Genomic DNA, 16,097 nt, shown 5'->3' on the forward strand with positions numbered 1-16,097 from the left:
TGTAATAATAGTATTGTGAATATGTTCTTTTAAAGTTATCTTTTAGAGATACATTCTGAAATATAGGATGAATAATGTCTGGAATTTGCTTCACTATAATACTGGAAGGGAGGAACGTATAGATGAAACAAGAGTCATCCTGAGTCAGTGATTGTTTCAGATGAGGGCAGCGTACATGGAAGTGCCTTATAATGCTCAGTCTACATCTGTCTCTCTCTAAAATGGCTTTCTAAGGTTGACACGCTCTATCAGTAATTTTTAAAATTAAAAATAAAAGAACTGACCTTATCGCCGAAGATAGTAAAAGTTGAAAGAAATTATTTAAACCATTCAAAATATTTTACTGGATTATTCTTATTAGGATTAAATCTCAGACCAACATGAATTTAAATGTCATAAAAGCCTTACGTGAAAAAGAAACTATTCAATAAAAATGCTCAGAAAACTTTCTGTGCTTTAATGTGTAACGTAATTTAGACAAGAAAAACTAAAATAGCACTAAAAATCTCTTCCTTGGATCATTTTGTACAAATAAATATAAGAATGAATTCAAGAGCTGAAGCATAACAACTATCCAAATTGACATTTTATGAAATAACTTTAAAATAGTCATATACAAACACGTGCACGAGTATGTACACACACATATAATAAACCCATTTAATGTTGAATCAATTTTTAAACCTAATTTTTTTATAAAGTGAATATAGAAAAAAAAATCTTCCCTCATTAAAGGTGAAGCTATACATCAAAATCTGAGAATTTCTCAACTAAAATTTATTATGATTACATTTAAAAAATCTCATGAAAACCTGAGAAATTTTATAACGCCTATTTTGGACATAATATCTAAAATTTACTTTGTCTCACCAAAAATAAAAATGTTTAGCACATTTTTTCACTGACAAAAATTTGGTTCTCAAACCTCTAGGGCCCTAAGATAGTAAGAAATGGAACTCTTAAAATGTCTGTATTTGGGGATAACAAGGTCATTATTCCAGGCTTTGTAAAATTACAGTCCTAAAAAAGGATGTAATTTGTCCATCTAAATCCAGGTAATAATAAGCTGTATAAAACAAGGATCCATTTTACAGATTTCATGAGTAATTCACTTTTTCAGCTGATGAGAGGGCCCTGGGGTAACATCCCAAACACAATCATTTTCTGTGACTTTAACATGGCCCGATAACCAACTTTCACTACCTGGCTTGGGAACTGTGTGCACTTCAATTGAATGTGATGGTTCACCAGAGCCCAACTTCTCCTCTGTATCCTGTGACCGAATTAATTCATTAGATTCTGCTTTCTTTGCGCTTTTTCCTTCATTCTTCTCTTCACTCTCTAAGCTCTCTTTGAACGTTTTAAGGTCACACTGTACATCCAATTTATTTATTAATGCATCACCAGCAACAGCGTCCTCCATGGTGGGCTCCATAGGTTCATCTACAAATCAGAAAAAAATCAAAATCCGTCAGCCAGACCATCTGACACAATTTAAAAAATGCCCTTTTAATCCAATGTCACAGAAACTATTTTGTGTCTACCAAATCTATTCTCCCACCTTCCATAGTAACAGCGCTGCGGTTAAGGCTGGCACCAAAGCAATACCATGCACTGCCTGGCCCTTTGCAAGGAATATAAGCACACTGATACGTCCAATTTTGCCTTACTTGTTTTAAAGGAAATTTGTGACCTTGAACTTTTACCCTTTCTCCTCCCCACTGGCTAAATTAGGAAAACCAGAGAGACCTTGGAAATCACATGTTGAAGAGAACCCAGAATGGCTGGGGGGAGCACAGCCACAGGCCGTTTGGCCTTCGCCCTAATGAGTAAGTATATCACTCCTATGAATTAAGTTGCAGGCATAAATAATTCAGAAGACTATAACAAGTTAAATAGAGAACCAACATAAAAGCTACATGAAAAGGCAAGCAACCACCAATTTACAAATCAACAGCATCCTCAAAGCTTATCTGAATATTAATTTTTGAAACTCAGAACATGATTCCCAAACACTGTTGGTTAGATTAACTAACAAAATCTACTTATTAACCTTTAAGATTTTGTGCTGTCAGTGCTAATCAGCTGCAGCAGAATTCTGACGTCCCCAGTGCCCCAGCAGCCCCTGAACCTCAATGACCTTGAGCCTTCCAGCCTCTCTGCTGCCCCAGCTCTGCCAACTCTGCCCCAAGCTGTCCTAAATCCTGGTCTGTTAAGGACTGCGCATGAGGGCGAAGAACTTAGCTGTCTTTCTGGCCACTGTCTCTCTAGTGCTTATTCAAAACATATTTGGGGGATGAATTAACAAACTAAGACTAGGGTAAGAGGTTCCCAGGATTAGGCATTTCCTATTGCTGAAGTGAGCAAGAGCTCTAAGAATGGGTGGGATTCCCAATTCATATGCGCACGTATCTAGCACGGACTACAAGAAAAGTTTTATATTGAAGTGACAACACTGAATAAACTGCAAATGCGATGATGTATATCTGTAACCAAGGTTAATTAAACATTAGTTTAGGAAATTCTTTTAGGAAATTCACTCACAATTCAAAGTTTATCAGACAAGTAAGAAACAGAATTTCAGGCAATATAATTGACTAAAGTAAGCCTTACTTACTCAAACACAGAAACTCTGAGCTTTACTCAGCAGTAAAAGTGACTGTGCCATCAGGTATAAGCTGCATGTGAGCATCTGCTCCAGAGATAATACCACTTTCTAGAACTTCATAAGGACATTATTAGGATCAGGTAAGATAAGAGTTGTCAAAGCAACTCTTATTATTATTAAAATTTCAATAAACTCCAGGACATCATAACATCTTTAAAATAATCCTCAATCTTCTTCCCAAACTAAACTCTCCCTGCATATATTCCCCATATCCTTAATTTAGGGCCAGTGATAACAAAAACGGCAGTCCTAACAATCGTCCTCCTCATCGTCCTCACCATAGTAATAGGACATGATTGTAGTAAGGACCCCTTTGCCCCTACCTAACTTAAGAAATGACCGAAAGTGAGAACATTGCAAAGATCCATCATTTTAAAGTGAAGAGTTTTTAGATTCTCATCTTACCCTCACAATTTCCTTGGGAAATTTCCCCTTTAGCCAGAAATTTCAACATTTTTTTCAAAACTTTCTTGTGAGATTTTGATGGCTGGAACTGTAAAGATCGGCACCTAGGAAAACAAAATAAATATTTAAAAAGTGAACTCACACTTTGAAGAAATGAAATCAGTTATGGACAGTATCCCGTACAATAAGGCAAAGCTCAGACCTGGGATTTCTGGGTAAAGACAGGGCTTAATGTAGCCTCTAACACCACCCAAACTCTCACTAAAACTAGTTAAAAGATTAGAAAAGAGAAGACATAAAGCACTAGGAAAAAGCGAATGGAAAAAATGTTGGAAGCTGGAAAGCAGATGTAAAAGTGGTAACTGACAGCGACCAAAGAAAATTGGTGAGAAAAGCCAAAAGATACCCAATCTTCTCCATTACCCCTAAAGGTCTTAGGGACTGGCAATACCTGAGTGATACACAAGAAGATGGGTCTAAAAATAGGAAGATGCCTTGAAAATCTGTTTTGGAAGCAGTTAGATGTTAAATGCCCTCCCCCACTCTGCATACACAACACCCCACGTAACCCAGCAGAAAACTACAAACTTTTAGGAAAGAGTAGAAAATAGAGCCTCTTACATGAGGAATATAAGCACAGTTGAAAGCAATGAAACTATACCGGAAACAGGAAGCTTAAATAAAGTCTATGTACTGAATGTTGAGGCCTCAAACCCACTTCCCCAACCCAGCCCGGAACACCAGCAGATGTCTTCTCTCCAGAATGTGATCAGACCTAAAAATACCAACACCAGGGATTCCCCAACAGAACAGCCCAGCCGCACACAAAGCCCACAGTAAACAAGAGCCGCTCAAGCACTCAGGGTTTCCAATGGGACACTGGCAAGTCGGAATCACCAGACACTTGAGGAGGGCCTACTACAAAGGCAGGTGCCAAAAAAACCCGGAGAAAGCAACTCGAAGGATGGACACGGAATATGCAGGAACAAGGGGACCTAAAATACATACATGTACGTACACACACACACACACACACACACACACACACAAGCGCGCGCGCGCGCGCGCATCTCCTCGGAGAGTGCTCTCATTTCTCTTAAGCTATTATAGCCAAACAGTAGCAAGTTACAAACAAAAAAACAAAAAAAAAAAAGGAAAGAGTCCAAGCACAAAAAAACCCTCTCGCAAGTAAAAACAGAAGAAATCAAAAATGAAATAGAAGACTTGGAAAATAAAGATAAGGAAATCTAAAAGATTCAGCAAAAAGAGGCTCTTTCTCCTACAGCTTCCCGGGAGCCCAGCATGCAGCGTCCTGTCGCGTCCATTCCCACAGGTCACCGCTCGCCATGTCCACACCATAACCACCCAACAAATAGTGCTCCAGGGGCCGGTGCCCTGGGGCTTCACCTCGTGGGGGGCGAGGACTCCGAGCAGCCTCCTGCCACTTCCCGGTCACTCCCGGAAGCAGGGCTGCTATTGCTAATTTATGTATTGGAGATGTAATCACAGCCATTGATGGGGAAAATACCAGCAATATGACACACTGAAAGCTCAGAACAAAATCAAGGGCTGTACAGACAACAGGACTCTCAGGAGCCAGAGCTGAACATAAAGTCTGGTCTCTGGTGACAGAAAAAGGAAAACGTCATCCATACATGATGAATTTAGCCTCTGAACAGCAAGAGGCTAAATACATAGGAAGTGCCCACAATCGGAATGCCATGCCCTTCACCACCTCACCTGCCCCCAGCTCTGCCCTATGGTCATCACAAACCAATTCAACAACCCCTCTGGCCTCCGCTCCTCTGAAAACAACTCCAACTTCAACAGTGCCTTGCAGTCAAAGGCGGCAGCCAGGGGACCAGGGACAAATGGCAGTCTTAGAGCATTCTCAGCCTCCAAGCGGACTCCTCATCGACAAGGAATCTGAAGGTTACAGGATGCTACAGGAGAAACACAAGTTAAATGAACCCCCAAAACATTCCACTTCATTTACAGTTTTGCAAGAAATCCTGGAATTTGAGGAGAAAGGGGATTCCAACAAGCCCTCAGGATGCAGAAGTGTTAAGGCTCCGGCTACCAAAGTAGCTGCATCTATTGGAAATGCCCAGAAGTTGCCCATGACAATGTGGCACCGGCATTGTTGGTGTGGTTGTCAAGTTGCGGGACCGTCACTGCCACCCTGAGTTATGTGTGTGCCTACTGTGCACAAACCGGAAACAGATCTTTGTGGAAGATCAAATCCACTGTGAAAAGCATGCCTGAGGGCGCGTCACGCCCCCCAAAGGCTACAACGTGGTCACCGTGTTCCCCAAGTGAACCCAGCAGATCTGCACGAACACTGCTCTCCAGCCAGCCCATGCTGTAAGTTGTTTTCTAAGCTCTGGCCCTCTCCTCTCTTGCAAGTGCTTGCTCCCTTTGGGTTTAGCCCTGCTCATTGAACATCGCTTCCCCCGCCTTTGCTGACGGACTCACACTGCTGTGTGAGGCCTGCTTTCGTGACTAATGGAAGGCTGTTCTGTTCAGGATCTCCACGCCAGCATCACTGTGTCTTCTCACTGCAGTTCATCTCTGCTGCTGCAAATGGACATCAGCCAAATTTGAACCAAACCGAATTTTGTATGTCTGACATTGATTTCGTTTTTACTCGATAAATATATACACTAAAAAATAAAAATAAAAAGATTCAGCAAAAAAAGATGAAAAACCGAAAAGAATTAGAGGACCAGTCTAAAAAATCCAATATCTGAATAAAGGCATTACAGAAGAAAAGAAAAAAATAGAGAAGATCAACAAATAATACAAAAAATATCCGTGAACTGAAGGATATAATGGGAGGACCTCCCAGATAAGAAGGGCCCCTCAAGTCCACATGTAATGGATGAAAACAGACACTCCACAAGCATATTATGAAATAGAAGAACACTGAAGACAAAAATACTTAAAGAGCAAGAACACTTTTCGGACAATGGAACTACAATCAGTATACCACTGGACTTCTCAACAGTCATAGGACAACAGTGGAGCAAACCACTGTTTGCTCCTCAAAATTTTAAAGGAAATTATTTCCAAGCTACACTTCCAAGTTAAGCTTCAGTAATTAATTAAAACATTTTCAGACATACAAAGTCTCAAAAAGTTTGCCTCCCATGCACTTTGTCTCAGGAAGCTACTAGGTGTGCTTCACTAAAAGGAGGGAATAATCCAACAAAGAGGGCAGAGGAGACAGGGCACGGGGCATCCAACTCGAGAGCCAATGAGAATCCCCAAGATGGCAGTAAAAAGAGACCCCCAGAGGACAGCAATGTGTCAGGTGTAGGGACCACCTGTCCAGATCACAGCTGGTCAGAAGGCTCCACAAAAGAACATCTAACACGCTAAGAGGAAATTTACTCAACTGGGAGAGCGTTTCTAAATAAACTGGAGATAGGTACGTCGAAGACTATGCTAACAAAAAGATAATGGTCAACTCCAGAGAAAGCAAAAACTTGTGCAGAAAAGAAACAATCACAGTATACTACATGGCTCAGCTGTGAAGAGTATTTACGCGGTCACAATGATGGGAAGTTGAGGATGAGAACAAAAAGGAGCTTGAATGTGACAGGGGATTAGGAGTAAAATAAAGTTATAACCTCATCTTTCAAAGAGAGAAGCCCAGAGATAATGGGGGAACAAAACAAAAATCAAGTATTATATAAACATGTTTCTTAAGGATAGGGAGGTAAAAAGCCAAAAAAGTCAGTTAAAAGATCTGAAAGTGACTGCACTGGTAAACAGGAAATAGGATGGGGGAGCAGGGGATTAATATTTTACAAAATAAGCTTTATGGAGTTGATTCTTTAAATTGTTAGCATACATAATTCTGATGAAAATAAAAACTTAAAAAATCATAGCCAGGCCCTTTCCTCTTTCTCTCCCAGCAGGAGGCGGCTCCGGTGGTTTGTTCAGCCATGGCCAAAATTAAGGCTTGAAGGTGAGACCTTCGTGGCAAGAAGGAGGATCTGCTAAAACAGCTGGACGACCTGAAAATGGAGCTGTCCCAGCTACGTGTCACCAAAGTGACTGGTGGTGCGGCTTCAAGATCCGAGTTGTTCGCAAATCCATTGCCCGTGTGCTCACCGTCATTAACCAGACTCAGAAAGAGAACCTCAGGAAATTCTACAAGGGCAAGAAGTACAAGCCCCTGGATCTTCGACCCAAGAAAACGCGAGCCATGCACCGCCGGCTCAACAAGCACCAAGAGAACCTGAAGACCAAGCAGCAGCAGCGGAAGGAGCGGCTGCACCCACTGCGTAAGTACGCGGTCAAGGCCTAAGCATCACAGCATCAATAAAGCACAAACTGGCTACAAAAAAAAAAAAAAAATCATAGCCAGGGAGCTCATCCTCATTTAACTCACTGAGCCGCCCCTAACGTCTGCCTAAAAGAAGCTAAACTGTAGGCTGTAACCGCTTTGCCTTTACAGTGCGTCTTATTATAACTACTGCAGTAAACAAGGCAGAATCACCAAGAGTACGCAAGATGAGCCAATATGGATCTATATATATATACATATATATATAATAGTGTAAACAAAAACAATTCACATTTTATAATTACTTTGCTTTGCAATGTTAATTAAATCCCTTTTCATAAAAACAATTTACCTAAAACAACGCTTGGCATGTGATAGGCATCCAATAAATTATAGATACTTTATCTTTTTCTTAAACCCACTGAAATTAGCCTTTTCTGGTTAGCGATGCTCAGGGTTCAGGCCGCTCAACTTCAGACTTATTTGAACAGAATCCTGGGCAACATCCAAAAATAAAATGCTATCTGAAAGAAAATGACTTCTGCCTTTGAAGATGTCACTGCTTCATAATCACCAAAGCTAACAGAGGACACAGCACAGCTACTCTGTCACTGTATTCTTTGTAAAACAAATGAGATGGTGGCAGCAAACAAGACACCCATCTTTTCTCTTAATTGTCCAAGTCCTATGACCAGTAAGATAAGAGAAAGGATGCTTTACCAGGAATCAGTAGAACTTCGGGAGTCTGTGACCATTCTAAAATGAATATATAAAATGTTATATAGTTTTATCTATATGCCCCTTCCCTTGTTTTGTTTTGTTGCAGAGAGGGTCTGTAAAGTTCATCAAATTCTCAAAACAGTCTGCAACCCAAAAACAAATTAAGAGCAGCTAAGGGAGACAGCTATGAGGACAAGCCAAAAAGTGATGGCTGTAACTGTGTTTGCTTTTTTTTATTTAGCGTATGCGTACACACACACACACGCACGCGCGCACACACAGAAACTGGAGACAGACAAATGTGTCACAATGTTAACGTACTTTCCCGATTTACTACCAGAAGAAGGGGAGGGGAGAGGAGGAGGAGAGCCTTTATAATCAAAAGAGAAGGGAAAATCTTTCCATGTTAGGGTGGGGTGAAGTGGGCAGAGGATAAACCCACAAAATTATGGAAAATTAATCAAACGCTTTATAGGAAAATAGACTTTTTAATTTGTTTCCCAGTGAAGAAAACTGGTCTCTGAATACACGTCAGCCCTCCTCCTCCGCCAGGGGCCTATAGCATTGAATGTCAGCAGTGTCAAGTAATACGCCAGACTTGGGAAAGCCCTCAGCTAAAACCTATGAAAATTTGATATCTACAAGTAATTTGAGTATTTGTCAATATTTCCTCAATATTTCATGGTATCACTGACTAGATTGCCAAATAAAGAGGGCATTTTTTCACATCTTATTTAGACAGAACCAATTAAACATTACTAAAAGGTATTGTTCAGCATGTGAACATAGCATCAGTACGTGGAAAAAACGTAACTCATTTGCTTTTTTCCTTTAGAGAATGTCTACCTAGAATGAAAATTAACTTTAAAAAAAAGCAAGCGTTTACTAAAAAATTATACACAATCTTCATATTATAGGTCCTCTTTCTATTAATCAAAATTCTTACCTTATTGTGTACTGAGGACAACATGTTTGATTCATGACAGGTTTGTACACATATTTCCCGCTTCTAAAATTATAAAATAGTTTTGTTAATTTCTTACACATTTCTCCTATGTACCAAAGTAAATCAGTATAGGAACACAAACTTAATTAGGGTAAAAATTTAATCATTAGTGTAATCACCAGTTTAGGTTTAATTACTCTTCCGCAGCTAAATAATCTTGCCATGTGGGTACGCCAAGGACCAGAGGCCAGCTTTCCCTTTGCTAAACCTTTACCTGTGTACCCCAAGGTTAAGCACCTCAGTCACCCTCCCATCAGCATCTGCAATCCCTTCCATGCCTGACCTACCACCAATCCTCTAATCACAGGCAATCAGAGATAACTGCCCAGGATGCTGTGGGACTGATGTCCACTGCTATGACATCCATGCTTGGGGGTTGCATGTGCACCAGCACAAAATACCCGCAAACCAATCTGATCCTTTCCATGCTTCCTGGAGCTCAGTTAATAACAGAACCGTGATATTATAGACTGAATTTTGTACACCCAAATTCATATGCTGAAGCCCTAATCCCTAGCACCTCAGAAGGTGACTGTATTTAGAAATAAGGCCTTTAAAGAGGTGACTTGAGTTAAAATGAAGTGTTAAGATGAGCCTTATCCAATCTGATGGGTGTCCTTACAAGATAAGGAAATTGGACACACACAGAGACACAAGGCACCAGGGATGTGCATGCAAAGAGAAGGTACCATGTGAAGACAGAGCCAGAAGGCAGCCAAGGAGAGGCCTCAGAAGCAACCAAAGCTGTGGACACCCTGACTTTGGACTTCCAGCCTCCAGGACCATGAAAAAACAAATTTTCACTGTTTAAGGTGCCCAATCTGTGGTATTTTGTTATGGCAGCCCAAATAAATATACATGAGTTCAGTTCCCAAGCCAGCAACCTAGGGGTCATCTTGGACTGCTCCCACTAACGCAGCTCTATACCCTGTAAGAAAGCTTTCTACTTCTAAAATGTATCTTAAATCTGTGCCTTCCTAACGCTACCGCTATTGACGATGACAGTAGTCCTCACCATCTCACATCCCAAAACTGCAATAATCTCTGGAACTAGTCTTCCTGCCTCCAGGATCACCACCTCCGCTATGTAATGATCATTTTCAAAATAAATTGCATCACACTTCTCTGACATAAAAGCATTCAGTGGTTCCCCTCTACCTTTGAAATGTTCCTTATCACGTCAGACAAAGTCTTTCAACATCTGACCTGTATCTACCTTTTGAGACTCATTATTAAGTTTAAGGAAAGCTGTGAAGTTTCATTTGTGTGATCAATCCCATGTTTCTTGGGGATTACTGGCACAGGGCACTGAACACTGCTTACATTAATGTACAGAACTTTACCTAGTTATTTAAAATCATCTACATAAAAATAACTACCAAAAAAAAAATCTTAGTTATCAAAGGCAATGTTTGGATTTTAATGGAATACTGATTCAAATCAATCAACTATTAAAAAAAGACATTTTGAGACAAGTAGAAAATCTAATCAAAACTAGGAAACAGGTGACATTAAAGAATTATTAGTTTTGTAAAGTATGATAATGGCATTGTAGATAAGTTACAGTATAAAGCAAAAAAGAATACTTCTTTCTTACAAACATATACTTATTACAGGTATGTTGACATGGTACCTGAAATTTGCTTTCAATTATTTTGTGGGGACAGAAGTGGGGAAGTATCTTAGTCCTTTCGGGCTGCTATCGCCAAATGCCATGGACTGAGTGGCTTCTAAACACAGAAGTTTATTCCTCATAGCTCTGGAGGCTACAAAGTCCAAGATCAACGTACCAGCAGACTTGGTGTCTTGTGAAGAAAAACTTTCTGGTTCCTCTTTTCATCCATCTTCACATGGGAGAAGGGGCAGCGGAGCTCTCTGGGGTCTCTTTCATAAAGGCACTAATCCCATTCCCAAGGAATCCATCTTTATAACCTAATCACCTCGCAAAGGCCCCCCGCCCCCCCACATATCATCATAATGAGAGTTAGGATTTAACATAGGAATTTTGGTGGGACACAAACAGTTAGTCCTTGCAGAGAGCAAGCACTGATGAGACGAGACTGGCAAAACGTTAACTGTTAAAGCTTGGCAATAGGTACATAGTTCATTATAATGTACTCTATGTTTGTATACGTGTGAACTTTTCCTAATAAACATCTTTAAAAAGACAGAACAAAATCACTACATAAAAGAATATAAAATTTCTTAAACCTCTTTCCAACGACAGGAAAACATTTTAAAGGCAAACAATATTTTTTTCAATGATAAGTCCTTGAGTAATGAGAGAAGTATCTTTGTATTAAGGAGCTTTACCTTCGCCATCCTCGGTCTATAAGATCCTGATAGTCCTGTACTGTCATGGAATGTGCCCACATGCCTGAAAAAATAAGTAACATGTTAACTACAGCAGGTTGAACTTTTCTTTTTAATTCAAAGCATTATTTTTTAATGTGAATATAGAAGCAAAAAAATCTAGTCCACACTGGAAGAATGAAAGGTTGCACATACGTCATACTTGTTAGTTTGACATAATACATAACACAAATGAAAAATATATTTATCTTAATTGAACAAAAACAAATACATCAAAGTAATTACATTTAATTCAGGATTAGTCAATAGTCTCTATGACACCATAAATTTAGGTCCTCACTACAATCAGATTACGTCACCCCTTTAGAACAAAATAATATCCCCAATAATTTAATAAGCTGGTGTTTTCAGATGAATTAGAAAGCAAATGTTTTCTTCTGCATATAAACTCTCGATTTTTATATATACATTTAGAGGATAGTCTTAAGCACTGAAAATAGGACAAAAGTATACAGCAATATTCCTTTTATGTATTAAAAACTGAAAGTAACCCAAATGCCCAGGAACAGGGAAGTGATCACAAGTTCTACATGTTATCAGTACGATGAAATAATTATGCAACCATAAAAAAATGAAAACTATGAGAAAATGTTAAAAGGTATATTTGAATTAATGTTAAAAGAAAAATAAATTTCTCTCTTATAAACAGTAAACTGCATCAGGGGTATGTTAAGACAGAGGTAGGCTTGATAGGACAGGATGTAGTGAGGAAAGCATGGACGACAGAAATGTCCAGGAGCCTGGTGGGTGCTCATTAACACCAAGTTCCTCTCTGAGGCTCAATTTCATCATCTGTAAAACAGGAACAATAACGCCTACCTACACAATAGGTGGGGTGCCCTAGATTATTATTATTAGAATTAAAATTATTAGAATAAGATTATTATTAGAATTAAAATCAAGATGATAAAAATTTAGTTATCTCTTTAGGTGATAAGTTTGAAAGCAGATTTCTTCCACAGGACTTTAAACATGGGACATCTATATTAATCAATTTCCTCTTACTAAAAATAAAATTATTGGAAAAATAATTAAGAATTAAAATATTAATTTTAGACACATTTACTATAACTTATTACATACATGTCATAGTCACAACACTAAAATTCTGAAAAGGAGAAGGGAGGAATCTATTAATAACCTATGGCCTTGTACTAAGTCACCATTTGGTGTGCTTCTCCTGGGTTTTTTTCCTCCCAGGGTCATAATCAGGTCATCTCATTTGCATCTTGCTTATTTTCTCTGTTTAACCCTACACTCTAAACATCTTTCCCCTTAAGTCATCTTCATACTCTTCGCTCCCAGTGACCGCATTACATTCTACTCCCTCTAGCCCACATGAAGTACCTAATAAACACTTTTAATTAGTGAGTAAATGGACACACTATAAATCACCCAAAGCATTTCCCAACTGTAGGGCATTTATAATGTTTTTAAATGGAAACTACTTAAATTTACATCTTCGTGGATATCCCATTTTCACAGTCCTGGATTATCCTTTAAAATATGGGGTTCTACACTGCCAATGGATGACACTTAGGAAATAAGCACAATGTTTTGTTTACAAACAACAAATCTTCTGAAAGAACACTGAATCTTGATGGGGGGGAAAATAAAAACAAAACTGTAGGCTGACTCTGCCGTCGTCATCGAGGTGGGGGGAGGAATGAATGACACGGCACAGAAATACCTGGTAAAATGTCAAACACATCAGTACAAACCGGCCCCCGGGCCAGCAGCGACTACGGTCACCGGTTTCTGGTATATTCTTCCAGAGACATTTTATTCATGGGTGCCCATGCACCTGTGTGCACACACACCGTTTTGCACACAAACAGCACCCCCCGACACTCATGCACCCCGCGTTTTGCACTTACTATGCGGGATGCACTTCCAGGGCAGCCCCAGCCGTAACTGACTACACTACAGCGCTCCCTGGCACGGCAGGCCTTCATCTATTTACCCGTCTCCCACTGGTGCTGGGCATGTTTCCTTGGGCTGCTGCAAGACAATCGCTGTCTCGCATGTCCCAGCACCTGTGTGAAGAATTAACACCTGGAGTCTAGGTCCTAGACGCTTCCCTGCTGCATCAGGTGAAGTCCATTTTCAGTTCTGACAGCCACAGACTGCCCTCCCGGGGTAGCTGCGCTCCGCGCTCCCCCCACGAGACAGGGGCTGGGTGGAGGGTCCAGCCGCCGTGCGTCCCTCGAGCCGGTCGGCCGGAGCCGGGGAGCCGCGACCCCGGAGGACGCCCGCCAGTCGCGGAACCCCCCCAGGCCGCGGCGCCCTCCCCTGCCCGCCCGCCCGCTCACCATTGGAGCGACTTCCCGACTCGTTCTTGCAATAGCCACAGCGGTAAAAGTCCTCGCCCTCGAAATACTCCACGATGCTGGACGAAAGAGCGGCCCAGGAAGCCATGGCCCCGACCCTCCAAACGCGACGCAGCCCAGCCGAAGACCGCCGCCGCCGCCACCCCACAATGCACCGCGCCGCCCGGAGCCCCGGAGGCGCTCGCGAAGCTGCGCCGGCACCCGCAGGTCGGGCTTCGCTGCGTTCCCTCAGCGCTGACGCCGCCCGCGCCATCTTGGCCCAGGGCAGCCTTCCGCTATTTCCGTTCCTTCTGGGAGAAGGACCGCCATCTCCGGAGAGGGAGAGGCGGACAGACAGAGCGTGAAAGGAAGAAACGAGTCGGAAAGGAAAGCGGGAGTGGAGGCACCGAGCCTGCGGGCTCCCCGGCAAAGGGCTGGCCCGGGGCGCGGCGGGCGGTACGGAGGCTGGACGCGAGGCGGACGCGCTGGCACCGGCGATGGGAACACTCACCGTGGGACACTTTGCCTTCCTCTGAGTCGCAGTAGCCGCAGTGGTAGCCGGCCCTGAGTCCCTTGTACTCGACCAGCGAGGCCATGGCCGCCGCCGGGGTCCGCGCGGGCCGGCCACGCCTCTCGATGCCCCGGGGCCGACCTCTGCGGAGCGCGCGGGCCCGCGGCCGGGAGGCGTGGAGAGCGAGGCCCGACGCGGGGCGCTCCAGGGCCCCAGGGCCGTGCTGGGGCCGGCGACCTCCCGGGCCGTTAGCCGTGGATGGAAGTCCTGAACCCGGGTCTTTCCCACGGCCGAGTGTTGTCGGCCCCATTTTACAGAAACGGAAACTGAGGCATGGAGGTCGCGATCACTCCAAGTGATTTCCTGAGGTCTCCGTTTAAAAGTTACCATGTCAGGCGGGTCGCTGACCACCACGTAGCCAACTCTAGCTTCCTCCAAACCAACAAGCACACACGGAAGTGCCCGTAGGCCCAGGTGCTGCAGGTTCTGTGAATGGCGGGGGGTATTTGAATTGAGCACATAACGCTTTTAAAGGAAACGGTGAGAGCCTTCGCTGCCTTGTGCCACTGTAAGCCCAGTGACGCCATAATTAAGACTTAAAAAAAGAAGATAGAAATCTAGATTTTTTTTTAAGTATAATTTTTAAACGTTACTTGTAAAGAATTTCTTTTAACTGTATAGGCCAAACAAAACATTTACATAGGCTGAATTCAGCCTGGGGGCCTCCCAACTTGCAACCACTATTTCCTAGAGTCCAACAGTCAGAGGCAAAGTACAAAATGAGTGCTTCCGACAAGGTAATAGTCCTTAAAATGACCTCGTGTGCATAGATAATTGAAGCCTGTCTGCCCTTCTATTGTTCCCAGTCAACAATAAAGCTAATTATCTTTTTGCAATGTTTTAAAAAGGGAACTCATGAAGCTTGGAGAAACAGGTAAACTAGAGGTACGTTTCAACATTCTTGACCGCCAGGTCCACCGTGCCCGATGTTGCCTAAACTGAAGTGGCTTCTTGGTGGCACAGAGACCTGTTACATTGCTAAGCATCACCTGTGCCTCGTACAGTGGGGACGAAAAAACCCTAAGGAAAAGCTATGTGGTATGCAGCAGGTTTTCAGGGTCCCGCTAAGCTTCTCTAGCTCCCTTAGCTGCTCCAGCTCCTTACTTGCAGGCTCCTTACGAGATCTCAGTACCATGTTATTAAGACAGACATCATTCATTTTGCATATTAAGACAGATTCGATTATTCCCAAGTCCTTCCCAAGATAAGCTCTCATTTTAAATCAAGTAAGCGCCTGTTAAATGAAACAAAATGGCACGCTCAGTACAGAGTAGGAAGCAGCCAGGCTTTTCAGTTTTCTAGTCTTGTCTCCCTGACAACCGGACAATGCCTTCACCTACCACCTCACAGTAGTCTCAATCTAGGATAGTGATGACACATAAAAAGGCTTGTGACTACTTCTGGTTGCCCTAGAAATCAACCCAAGGCATCCTGTAGGATCAACAGTAGGTAATTGAAAGTCTGAAAGAGGGCCAGAAACTTTCATGGCTGGAAAACAGTATTTTGCAGAAAAGAGAATGAGAGATTAGAGTGCGGAAGAACACTTTAGGAGAGCAGACGCTGAGACGAAGGGAGTGAAGAGCAAACATGTTTTACTTAAGCCTGGCATTTGACAGGGTAATGGCTGAAATGGAAGACGTCAACGAGAAACAGTATGAGGCTAGGAGACCAGTGCAAGTGACCAACGGTGGGGGCCTCTGGAAGGATCAGCCAACAGCGCAGACCTCACACGCTCCTTTGGTGACAGACTC

At 42.3% G+C, this 16,097-nt stretch overlaps 1 protein-coding gene and 2 pseudogenes across 7 annotated transcripts in view; 2 read left to right on the plus strand and 1 right to left on the minus strand.

Annotated features, from left to right (window-relative positions):
• Nucleotides 1-16,091, minus strand: part of ATE1 (arginyltransferase 1) — a 204,543-nt gene extending 188,452 nt beyond the window's left edge. For 5 of the 7 annotated variants that reach the window (XR_002124030.1, XM_019642926.1, XM_019642927.1 and 2 more), the window contains exons 1-5: nt 14,287-16,091; nt 11,407-11,470; nt 9,034-9,096; nt 3,074-3,177; nt 1,204-1,443 (exon numbers count right to left, since the gene is read on the minus strand). Coding sequence is in view for 6 of the 7 variants with exons in the window: in XM_019642926.1 (XP_019498471.1) it covers nt 1,204-1,443; nt 3,074-3,177; nt 9,034-9,096; nt 11,407-11,470; nt 14,287-14,596 (781 nt within the window). In the remaining variant the exon portion in view is untranslated. Of the gene's footprint in view, nt 1-1,203; nt 1,444-3,073; nt 3,178-9,033; nt 9,097-11,406; nt 11,471-13,778; nt 13,966-14,286 lie in introns of those variants that run through there. The other 2 variants (XM_019642929.1, XM_019642928.1) reach the window with 2 other exon arrangements.
• Nucleotides 4,051-5,392, plus strand: LOC109382977 (PDZ and LIM domain protein 1 pseudogene; annotated as a pseudogene).
• On the plus strand, nt 7,024-7,388 carry LOC109382996 (60S ribosomal protein L35 pseudogene; annotated as a pseudogene).
• Nucleotides 16,092-16,097: the final 6 nt, after the last annotated feature.

This window comes from Hipposideros armiger, unplaced genomic scaffold, assembly GCF_001890085.2.
Source record: "Hipposideros armiger isolate ML-2016 unplaced genomic scaffold, ASM189008v1 scaffold_74, whole genome shotgun sequence".
NCBI classification, from domain to species: domain Eukaryota; kingdom Metazoa; phylum Chordata; class Mammalia; order Chiroptera; family Hipposideridae; genus Hipposideros; species Hipposideros armiger.